Source organism: Falco punctatus (assembly GCF_963210335.1).
Source record: "Falco punctatus genome assembly, chromosome: 1".
NCBI lineage: Eukaryota > Metazoa > Chordata > Aves > Falconiformes > Falconidae > Falco > Falco punctatus.
In genome coordinates, this window is record NC_137580.1 from 90,130,934 (window position 1) to 90,143,370 (window position 12,437).

Below are 12,437 nucleotides of genomic sequence, written 5' to 3' on the forward strand. Positions count from 1 at the left end.
ATATTGTGCTTAGATTTTCATCAATTTTCATCAATTTTTTTCATTAAGATATACTAGAAAGCCATTTGGATGAAAGTAACTTACCATGCACTTTATAATAGTTCTGTCTAACAGTTTCTAGATATTATTAGTGGAGAGTAATTTTCTGCTAGTCTGAAGAATTTTTAGAACATCTACCACGAGCAATTGATTATCACAGTGCGTGATGGTTGAAACTAGTTAATGGAAAACTTGAACTGAGTATCTGAAATAAATGTCTACAATTATTTGTTAGACAATGGACTAGTGCCTCCCACAGGCAGAGGAGAAAACCCTGCCACTTGACTGGTAGAACTCGGCTGGGTAAAGCCCTCGTATTTAGAAAATATGCTTTGTATTGGTAAAGGATGGTTGGAAAGAATTTAGAAACAGAAGAGGCTATCAGCCTATGATGTTATGAATGGGACAGAATTATGGTTGCTATGGGAACTATCTTAACATTTCCTGATTTTTTTTGTATGTACTGTATTTCAGTCTTAACTGTGCATTAATACAGTCTTTTTCTAGTTCTTATGCATACTGGGGTTTTTTGAGAAGCATATTCTGTAATGACTTAACATTTCCTGAGAGTTTGGAACAAAATGTTTTGGGTTTTTTGTTGTTTTAGTCCCCATTTTTGATGATGTGTCTGTTACGAAATGCCAGTTGGCTAACATAAAAATAAATTTTTTGGTTTTATAGATGCAGAGACTATAGCTGAATTAAAGGAATTGCAACCCAGCGTGAAGGATTTTGAAGTAAAGAGTGTGGTTGGCTGTGGTCACTTTGCAGATGTAAAAGTAGTAAGAGAGAAAGCTACTGGTGATGTATATGCTATGAAGGTGATGAGCAAGGAGTCCTTGTTGGCACAGGAGAATGTATGTATATTTTTCTGTTATGACAGTAGATGGATGAATTACAATTTGTTGACTACTTCCTTTTTGTCACTACTATTAGAATTAAGTTAAAAGTTTACCTTGAGAAGGATTGTCCTACATTGCAGTGAAGTAGTATATTTGTGTGTAGTTCTGCTGTGTTTAAAAACTGTTGTCATAGACTATGAATCTATTGGTTGAAGTGCCATCCAAAAAAATAATGGCCCTTGTCTTAAAGAGCTTACCATCTACTTGTAAGACAGGAAAAGACAGATGAAGAAAATAGTGGATCAGTATTGATCAGTTTGATGATGGCTTGAATTTTTAGGCAATCTATTCATTAAGGTTTTTTTTTTTTATTTTAAAGAGCAATGTAGAATGTCAAGAGTGGGTGTGAAGGCAAACTGTGGTGACTGGATTTTTATGGAGAGCCTCTCACTAGCTTGAGAAATGTGTTACTTGAAAACTTAAAAAAGGGATAATGGAGGTTGTTATCGTAGTTTGGTGAGAAACGGAAGTTAATCTTTCACTGACATGAGATGACAAGTAGGACAGAGATACTCCATGAAGACCTCGTGAATTTATACAGCAATATCAGCATCAGTTGTTCCCAATATATGGTGCAGTTAGCCTGCATCTGACATCCCTTAGCATTGTTTATGGCTATCAGAAATGAAGATAAACTAAAATTGCTCTTGCGATGTCATAGGTTGATAAGAAAGCTAAGTATGATGCTGCCCTCAGTATGACACTTGCTTGGTCTCGTTGAGCGTGGGTCAGTGAAAGTAGAGAATGTTGATCTAAATGAACTTGCAGTATCTCTGTAAGAAAATTAATTTCTTGTCTGGCTATACTATACATCTGAATAATTAAACAGTTGCTAGAGTATGATTTCAAGAGTGCCTTGTGTTTCAATACCTTCCAATTAATTTATGACTGAATTAGCTGTAAGGTGCTACCCCGTAATTGCTCTAGCTTCTCTTCTTCTTATCTGATTCTTTTGAGAGTAGTTTTATTTTATTAGGGCTAGTCCAGATGGAGTCAACTAAAATTGCACTCTGGACTTGTGGATGCTTCACCAGCTTGGAAGGGAAGCTGGCCTTTGCTGCAGGCACAGTTCACTTGAAAGCAAGCTAGACAACAGAAGGTGGGAGGGGTAACAGGGAACACGGAGGAGTAAAATTACTTTTTTAAAGGTGCACATCACAAGGAAATAACATTTAATATTTTCTGTGTCATTTAATTTTTTTCTGATGTGTGCCTTTGGCACAGACTCAAATCTTTCTGAAACTAGGGGATTCTAATATATTCTAACTCAGTTTCATCATGATATAGCTGAAGACTTTCTCTTTTTTTTTGTAGGTGTCATTTTTTGAGGAAGAACGCAGTGTATTATCTCAGAGCACCAGCCCATGGATTCCACAGTTACAATATGCATTTCAAGACAAGAAAAATCTCTACTTGGTAATGCCTAGCCTTCGTTTCTTTTCTCCTCTGTTGAGCACTATTGCCATTGTTATGTTGAAGAACATGATGGTTGAAATGTGCTTATCTTCTGTAAATTTTCCTGCATTATGTGTCACTGTTTGATATGTGTCCAGTGTAATATGGGGTTGAATGGAGTATCTTTTCTATATATGAGCTATATCTGTTCCTTTAAAATTTTATGTAGGTTATGGAGTATCATCCTGGAGGGGACTTACTGTCACTCTTAAACCGATATGGAGACCAGCTAGATGAGAGTATGGTGCAGTTTTATCTTGCAGAGTTGATTTTGGCTATTCACAGTGTCCATCAGATGGGTTATGTCCACCGGTAGGTAAAGGTTGCTTTGCAGTGCACATATTTGATCAGTATCATTCCAGAAAAGTGTTCTGGAATGATGCATTCTTGTTGTGATTTTTTATGTTCCATCCTCTTTCAGGACAGTATTTCACATGCTGTATCAGATGAGAAAATTAGAAAATTAAATCAGAGTCCAACTATAATTGTAGCTAAAGGCATTGACTTTGATGTAAAGTTCAAACTAATATCAAGAAAGGATTGTTACATATTTTTTCTGGAGGCTTAGTAAAAAGAAGCCCTAATGTTGCTGTATAAAAAATAAAAATCTTTTCCAGAGATGGTTGCTTTTAGCAGGAAATCAGTGTAATTGTTAAAACTTGTTGTGGGCTGATTGGTGAACAGGGCAGTATAGGATGTTGGAGTAGTTAAATATCACAGTTTTCTAAAGATCATATCAAAGTTTGAAGGCTGTTACTGTATGCATTTTCAAATCATATTGGAGTTCAATAAATCTATATCTTGTTATCTAGATGTAACAGTGGGGAATGGCAAGGAAAGGTACTGACTGCTTTCTTGCTTACAGAGATATCAAACCAGAGAATGTTCTTATTGACCGAACAGGACACATTAAACTGGGGGACTTTGGGTCAGCTGCCAAAATGACAGTGAACAAAACGGTAATAATCTGGATTTGAACTTTGTCTACGGCTTGTTTGGGTGGTCCAATCAAAAAAGGAAAACTAATGTTACATCTTTCCTTGATTACACCTTGTTCTTCTGCCTTTCTTGTCCAGTATGGAATCTATCACAACATATTTTTCCATTTATGAATGGCTTTTCAAATGTGAGCTTGAGATCTTTTGTAGCTCTCAATAGATACATAATTGCTTATTAAAATTTTAATACACAAGGTAGAGGCAGGTTTACTTTCTCATGGTGCTGCATTACAATATAAAAATCATACAATAAAAAGCCATACTGTTCAATGCTGTGTTTAAAGAAGGACGTGGATTTATAATTGTTCATAATTGGACTGAAAATCATTTGTTGTTATAAGTTACTGGTAAATTTAGGTAACTGCATACAACTTCAAATGATAATTTGAAATTAAAATGTAGTTAGCAAGAATATGAAGTTCTATGCCAGATTCCTGTCTTCTGTTATAATTTTTACTTTTTTGTAGCTTTTTCTTATTACTGTGACTCAATATTTTGTTTTCCCTGTTCTTCCCTTTCCAGTCTTCTATGCATTGCATTTTTCTTTTAATTTTTTTCTTACTACCTTTTTAGTTGTCTTCAGGTTTTTGTGTTAGTCTGCCTGCTGTTTTGTTCCATTCTTTATGCCACTTGGTGGAAAAATTATTGCATTTTTGACTCCTGAATTACCTTTTCTAAGCACTCCAAAAATTCAAATACTTTGCTGATCATGAACACAAGGTAGAAAGGCAGGGATGACACTGAATGGAATGAAGGCAAGGTCACGTTTATGTCTAAATTTGACTATTTTTGAAATTTCAGCTATGATGTCCCTGTTAACAGTAGTAGAAACAGTACTGCTAGAGTATGTACACTGCTTAAAACTTAGTGTTTAGTAATCCTGTGCTTTTTAGAAGGCTGCTTTTCTACTTCAGCTGTTTGTACTTTCTAGTAACAGATAGCTCTGATAATTTGACTTTTTATACTAAATAGTTTGCTTTCTGTTTCTTTATCAGCAGTTTCCTTAACCTTGCACTTTCTTGCTTAATAGCCTTGCTTAAAATCACTTAGTTTAAAATTTACTTGGAGGGCTCAAAATTGTGTCTCATTAAAAAAAGAAAAAGAAAAAAAAAAGGGGGAGAGGGGCAGAAGAGAAAAGATTTGGTTTATTACCAAAATCAAAATGAACAGAAAGTGCTGTAATTTCACTTGATATATCTTTGCTTCTAGGCAAATGCCAAGCTACCTGTTGGCACACCTGACTACATTGCACCAGAAATGCTATTGGGATTGAATGGAGATGGCAAAGCTTCTTATGGTCCAGAATGTGACTGGTGGTCCCTAGGAGTCATTGCGTATGAAATGATCTATGGACGATCTCCGTTTGCTGAAGGAACTACAGCAAAAACTTTCAATAACATCATGAACTTCCAGGTAAAGATGATTCCTCCCATGTTCTTGACTAAAAAGGCTGTAACTAAAGGCTATGTTTTGGCGGTTGAGAAGGGAAGCTTACAAATCTCTCTTACTTTGCCATGTTCATAAAATAATTAGAATATATGCTTTATATTTCTATATGTCTATGTATTGTAGATATCAATTTTTTGTAACAGGTATCTAAAAATAACCATCTGCAGTGCATGAATTAAAAGAGATGTAGCTGGCAACTATAATTGCAAAATAATTCCAAAATAATCTAGAAGAGAAATTGAAAGGAACAATTGTGAATTGATAAAGTTTCTGCATCTTACTAAGTGTTTGTGGATAGTAAAGGCAAGGGCTAGCTATGAAGAGCTGCAGGAAGACTTGAAGATATTGAGTGTCTGCATGATTAAAACATCACATGAAATTTAGTGTAAATAAGTTTAAACCAATGTATATGAAGGGAAAAGTACCCCAACTTTACCCAGTGGTGGGCTCAAGAACAGTATCTTGATGTTATGATCTATGCAAATGTCAGTTTAGTTCTTCATAACAGCCTGAAAAACATAGAACGGTGGGAGTTAGTAGGAAAGAAAAAAAGAAAGAAAATAATCATGTGTAGCTGAGTGGAAGTGAGCAAATAATGTTCACCTATTATCTGTTCTAATATGGGAATTAGGGGCATCAAATGAAAGGAGCCAGCAGTAACTACGTTACAACAGAAAAGGATACTTCTTGTAGCACGTTCTCATGCTGGGGAGTAAGTTTGCAACTACTGACTGTTTATGTGTGCTTAAGGAGCAACTAGAAAAATTCATAGGAGAAGAATCCATTGAGATTTGGTAAACACAAAGACATTATCCCTGGTTCAAAAAATTAAAAAAAAATTTCTGGGGAAGAGTTTTGTGGTACTCTTCATTTGTGTTTGCCATTGGCCATTGTTCAACATGAGAGAGTGATCCGGGACTACCATTTGTCTGATAGGGAATGGTTGTTTTTCTTATCTTTAGTGCAGTAAATGCATATAAAAGCCTGTTTGGAAAAAAGCACAATACTTTTATTTGTATGCTATAAATAATTATCCTTTGTGCTTGGCATATCTCAGAAAAATGAAACTTAATCTTACTGTTCTCAGACCATTTTCCTACTAAGCAGAAATTCTTTTCTTTCTAATGCAGAGATTTCTGAAGTTCCCAGAGGATGTGAAAGTTAGTAGTGAATTTCTTGATCTGATCCAGAGTCTGCTTTGTGGGCAGAAGGAAAGATTAGGTTATGAGGGACTGTGCTGCCATCCATTTTTTTCTAAAATTGACTGGGATAATATCCGTAACTGTAAGTAGAATAATACTGTGTTTATAACAATTCCTGTTTCCTTGGGGGACATGAAAATTTGTACAATGTGCGTATTTAAGTGTGTTTGATCTGAATAGTTATTCATAATAAGAAAGGACTGTGTCCTGGAGCAGGTATTTTTAACAAAACAATTCGTTTTTGCTTTTGGATAGGATATGTTAACATCTCTCAGGTGAAAATTGTAAGGCAAGATGAAGTTTAATACACTTCTATATGAATTTCTGATGCAATTGCCATATTACTGTAGGCACTAGACTGGAAAATCAAAACGGTCCTTTCCATGTCCTTCCTCAGATTAAAATGCATCAGTGTGTTCTTTCAGGCCTTATCCACCTCAATTTGCTTAATTATGGCTTCATCTCATTACTTTTTGTTGTATTTTCAGCATTCTCTCTTTTCATTGCTTGTGATCCAACTTCACTTAAGGTTGGTTGGTTGGTGTGGTGATTTTTTTTTAGCTCCTGTAGATGTTAAAATGTCAGCGGTCATAGGGGCATTGGTGTTTTTCCTCAAAGTTAATGTGGCTAATATAAGACTGATTTTTTTTTTTTTGGTCAAAAATCTGTTCATTCCACTAGAAATAGAATAAAGAAAATGAAGTAGTAATTTTCTTTGCAGAAAATTGTTTATGAAACTAGGGAAGCAATGGAATTTAGTATCTGGAAGTACCGAGGCACCAGCTCCATCGCAAAAACAAATATTTCACGGATCTTTGATGATCTATGTATGAGTGCCTGACTTGTGTTTGATAGTATTTTATATTATTTGGACTGTAAGATTATCTGGGCAAGGAACATGTCTGCCTTATATTCTTTATCAAATACGCTGTAAGAGCAATGATTGTGCTCCATTTTCCATGACAAATTGCTAAGCCAGTGCTTCTACTTTTGATGACTATCTCTGCACTTCAGCTGGAAGCTCCACAGAATGTTTACTCACTTTTCTGTTGATTCATTAATTTTGAACTTGTGGAGCTGCTGTTGTGTTAAATTCCATTGTTTCTGCCCTTTGAGAGCCATTGCGCCTTGAGTCATTTTCATCATTTTAGCATAGATTTCCCACACTTCAACTCACTCTGCCTTTTTCCCCCAGAGCCCTTTGCCTAAGTCACCAGTTTCTGTTTCTAAAATTCTTCTATTGCATTTGTATCATATTATCTCGGATCTGGAAAAAAATGGCATGTGAGCATATGTTCTCGTGTTTCCTTGGCAATTGTCTGTCTAATGTTCACACAACTGCACAAGTTAATTGAGTGTTTTGCCATTTGATGTGACAACAGTGATACTGATGGACAAGCTGGTAGGCAGCCCTGATGTCATTATAATGTTGAAATAATCATTTGGGATTTTAAAAATCGCATTTCTGTCTGCAGCTGGCCTGTGGATTGCATCATTCTGTATAATATCTGGACCTAACTTCTGTGAAGATTCATGCAGTTTTGACCCCGACTTCGTTGTTATGTCTCAGACTTCATAAAACCCCACTGTAACTAGCACAAAACACAGCGGTCTTCTTGCTTTTAGTAACAAATTCAATGGATCACCTATGGCTTTGCTCTCTGCAGTGCTTCTCCATTTGCTGGCTTATTCAGGGCGATGTCACTGTCATTCTATTGAAAACCCTTGTCAGCTTTGACCTGGGTTATCTAAAAGCTAAAGGTTTCTTTCTTATCATGACCTCTGCAGATAGCGGTGTTTAACTGGAGCAATGGCAGCCTGAGAAAATTAGTAAACCAGTGAGTGCTGGAAGAGGTCACAGGATTTAGGTGTAGATTAAAGAATCTCACTACCTCAAGTTAATCTGGTCAAAGATTTTGGATATGTGGAATGTTGGACTTGGTGATCTTAAGGGTCTTTTCCAACCTAAATGATTCTTTGACTGTTAAATAATTTCTGTGTCAGCACAATCAGACTTTCCTCTAGTCTATAAAAGCAATGATATTATTTATATTTGAGACTGGAAAAGGTAGGGGAAAAATTGGTACACTTGCCTTGCAGGTATTTAAGTCAGTGTGCTGGGAGTTCCAGGATAACCTTTTTTAACAAACCATTTTAACAGATTTTGGTTAAGAATGTGTTATTAAGGGGTTTTTCAGTGTTACATTTTGTTGTTATGGTAACTTAGGAAACACCTGACTTTTCAGTAAACACCTTCCCAAAAGATAGTTGCCTCTAAAAAAGCTCCCAGCTTCCCTTGTTTCAAGTAGCATGTGTCTCAGAAGCAGCTCTTAAATTACAGATACAGAATCAAATCATTAAACCTAAAGTCAGATTTAATTGAATCTGTCTCAACAGGTAATTTTCCCCTTCCTTGGAGTATTGTACTGAAACATTTTTATGGATTCTGCCCTCTGTATTTGTTGATTTCTGCTATTGATTGACTTCTAAAGCTTCGAACAGCTCCTCCCCATCCCCTAAAACAGACACCACCCCAACCAAACAGAAAACCCCAAAACTTTCAAAAGATTATGATGATTTACTTGACAATTTTCTGAAAATATTTTGAAATTTATTTACATAGAATAAACACATTTCTATCTGTGTTTCAGCTAAATGATCAGGATTTTAACTGGAAAGTTGATAACGGAACTGTTTGCTTGATAAGTATCTCAAATCAGAAGTAGAGAATGGGGAAATGAAATACTTGTGTTATTGGCAACATGGTTGCATTGTATATAGTTTGGGGATTTTGTTAATCATCTTTCACTGTTTGAAATCCATAAATTACATCAGCTGTTTATATTTGAACCAAAAATATGCCTGCTGAGGTTAGCTGAGAGATGGTCAGAAGACTTACATTGTCATCTAAGCCATATATATGTATAGCATAAACAATCTTCTGTTTTAAGAGTTGTTTTGTAACTGCAGTCCAAGAGGTCTTGAAAATGGAATGGCGTATTTGGACTTGCATGAAGAAACTATATATATGAGAAGAAAATAGTGTCTTGTGCAAACAGAAGAACTTGGAAGTGTTGCAGACTGATTTTTAGGCTGTCTTTTGCTATTAAACAGGCAGAAACCTAAATCTCATTGTTCTTAAGTCCAAGGCTCTTCCTTATCCTTATGAACCCAAAATTGTCATTCAGTAACATTTAAACATCGTGATGTTTCATTTAAATGCTTGCCTTCAGAAAAATGTGTTGACTTCTTTCTCTGAGTGGAGATCACTTTCGTGTCAGCTTCAAGATGACTTTTATTAACAGAAATATAGGTGTTGGATCATTGTCTCGACAGAACAGTAAAGATGTTAAGATCATATTGTGGAGATTGGCTAGAACTAGTATAATGCCTTTTTTTTTTAAATGGTCTAAGAGAAAACATCCTTAAATTACATCAGTTGGACTTTCTATTTTCTATTTTTCTTCCATAACGCTTTATTCAAATAGGCCTCTTAAAGCCTGAGGAAGAATAATGCCTAACCTACTTAGGCTGTGTGGATGCTTTTCCTCAGAAAGCATATATAGATCACCTTGTAGATCAAGAAAAGACACATTTTTATTCTTAAGAAATGTTCTGTCTCTCCTTTAGATTTCCTATTTCAGTTAAGTCTTTCACTGTCCCAGGGGAAACGCAGTATCTCTTTTCTGAATTTGCATGAAAATATTTTGAAAGAATGGAAAGACCTGATTAAGGCAATGTTCCTTGAACTAATCATAAATACATACACTGGTGCAGAGTTAAAAAAAAGGAAAAAAAGGCAAGCTTTTTTCCATAAGACACATTATATCTAATCTTAATGATAAACTGGTTAAAGTACTGCAGTGTATGTGTGGTAGTTTGGGGTTTGTTTTTTTTTCTTTTTTTTTCTTAACTTAGCAACCTACAACACCCCCTTTTCCTCTGAAAGTCATTCGTTGGAACAGATGGAAGAGGGTTACATCCTTCCACAAGTGGGGAGGTATCTAGGCAAGCAATTGGCTTTTTTAAAAAATACAGTTCTCTACAAGATACTTTAAATGGTAAACAGAATATGTACGTTCGTTTGCAACGTAACGGAGACAGAAAGAGGTCTTTATACCCAACCAGTTTGTTCGAGTAGAAGCATTGGTTTTACTGTCTTTTTGAGTAATGATTTTGCCTCCCTTTTGGGTGAGCCTGAAAAAAGTGAAAATCTTTCACCTTGCCAGATGCAACGGAATGGTTTTAACATTCAGTTCTAAGAGTCTTATCTTGACCTCCACTAAAGGATTCTTCCCTTTAAAGAAGCAACTGATAAGCACATCCGTGTATTTGCATGCACCAATCTTCGTCTTGTTCTGAAAATGCTATATTTTTGTGCAACAGTCCTCTGATTTTAAGCAAGAAATAATAATGTAACTGGAGATTATGTCACTGTGTGACCCACATTTGAGAACAAAACTGCTCATCAGTTTTAGCTTTTTTTTTTTTTTTTTATTACAAGACTACTCTGTTTATTCTGCAGATGCTTTGGGCAAAGGACTCCTTAGTGTTAGGAATAAAGGACTATGAAGAAGCAACCAAATAATTAACAAAATCAGAGTGGATCTAGCTTGCTTTTAAAGATATTCCTTCTTTTTCCTCAGTAAGATTTTGTCCAGTGTCCTGAAACTTCTGAAGAAGTTCTGCTTCTCATTTTCAGTTGATGTTGACAGTTCAGAAGTACTTCACATCTAGAGCTGTTTTTGTGGAATGACTGTTTTCTTTTTAGTTACTACTGTTTCTTGATACAAATACTGTAACAAGCTTATACTACAAAGTTGCAGAGTTTTTGGACTGTCAGTCAGATTTTTTAGTGAATGCAAAATAGAGGGCAAATGATTTTTTTCATTGTTTTGTAATTTTTCTTCATTCACATCTTTTATCAAACATTAGAGGAAACTGTAGTCTAAAACATTGTGCTCTTCAGTTTCCCACCAGCCCCAAAGGTTTGCTCTGTCTTGCCTTCAGTTTTATCTTCTCGTATCCATTGTTCCCCTATTGAGTGCTTTTAATCTTTTTAGGTGCATGCTGATTTTAGGCATATTTAAATTATATTTTCTGTTATGCATGTGGTTTGACTAGGAGTTCTTATTGTTGGTAGAGGAAAGACTTTGGTTTTAATTGCAAGGGCTTGAAGATGACTCCTTAAGAGCTTCTTAGCTAATCTCTGGTGAGAAGTAAGGCGCTAGGTAACTCTTTCAAAGATGAAGTTATCTGTCAAACTCTGAGGAGCATGTAACAGCGTTTTTATACCATTATAAAAAGACAGCTATGTTGGTTTTTGCTACCTATTTAAGAAAGATTCTAGACTTCCCTAGAGGTAGTGAATAGTTTGTTTCTTTGTCTATTGCTTTACCTGCTAGACAGTATCTGCTTTCAAAGACAATGTTAAAAATGCCACAGAAACCCCTTCCTGTAATAGGATATGCAAAGTTCTTTCATCAGAGGTCCTGAACTAAAAAATACCAATTCCTGACCTTACCCTTCTCTGCTATGAATTAACTGTAACTTGAGCTTATTTTTGCATTGAAGAGGATATACTTACAAACTGTTTTCTCTTGCTTCCCTGTTTTTAATCATTAAGAGCACATGAAAGAGTAGCTGGACATCATCCTGATATTAAATAATAATAAATTAAAGAACCTAATCACCAATCTGTTTTCCAGAATTATGTTTACAGTATATAAATGTCAGCATTATATCGGATCTAAATTTTTATTAAACCCAATAAATAGCAGAAATTAATAAATTCATTATATTGACAGAGTATTTCAGTGTTCTGAAACGAATAAGTAAAACTGCTTACTATACAACCTATTTAATTTGTATATTTTCCCCATTTATTTATCTCATTCTAATGTACTTGGAACTACTGTACGTGAGCAGCATCCTATCTGCTTCATGGAATTTCTTCTCACTTCCCTGCTTGTGAACAGCGTCAGAATGGCTCCTTGGGGAGCTGCTAACAAAGCCTGCATGTGTAGTTGTGATTTGGCAGTTTATACAGACAGATTTTTTTTTTTTTTTTGCTGTTAATGCTGGTCTGCTGGGTAGTTTAAACGTACATTTGTCTAGAGAATGAAGAGTTAAAAAGCGGGCTGTGAAAGGCTTTGGCAACCTAGAGGGAGCTAGCAAGCTCCAGCCGTGACTCATTCTGCCTGTGTCAGTCAGATAAGCATCAGCATCTGTCACGAATGCAGGCAGGTAGGGTTAAACTCCGAGCATGCAGAGAGTGAGGAGCAGGGAGCCTGCACTGCAGGGGTTGTAATGTTTGTTCCCGGTTCTTCAATTCTCATCAGCCCTTCAGCTACAGGAGATCTATACTGGATCCATGGTAACGGTTTTAGCAC

At 35.8% G+C, this 12,437-nt stretch overlaps 1 protein-coding gene across 8 annotated transcripts in view; it reads left to right on the forward strand.

Annotated features, from left to right (window-relative positions):
- The window catches only part of CIT (citron rho-interacting serine/threonine kinase), an 81,659-nt gene that overhangs the window by 11,338 nt on the left and 57,884 nt on the right, over positions 1-12,437 (forward strand). For all 8 annotated transcript variants that reach the window (XM_080407014.1, XM_080407010.1, XM_080407012.1 and 5 more), the window contains exons 4-9: positions 721-896; positions 2,256-2,357; positions 2,566-2,708; positions 3,262-3,355; positions 4,604-4,807; positions 5,974-6,127. In XM_080407014.1, the coding sequence (XP_080263140.1) occupies positions 721-896; positions 2,256-2,357; positions 2,566-2,708; positions 3,262-3,355; positions 4,604-4,807; positions 5,974-6,127 (873 nt within the window). The remainder of the gene's footprint in view (positions 1-720; positions 897-2,255; positions 2,358-2,565; positions 2,709-3,261; positions 3,356-4,603; positions 4,808-5,973; positions 6,128-12,437) is intronic.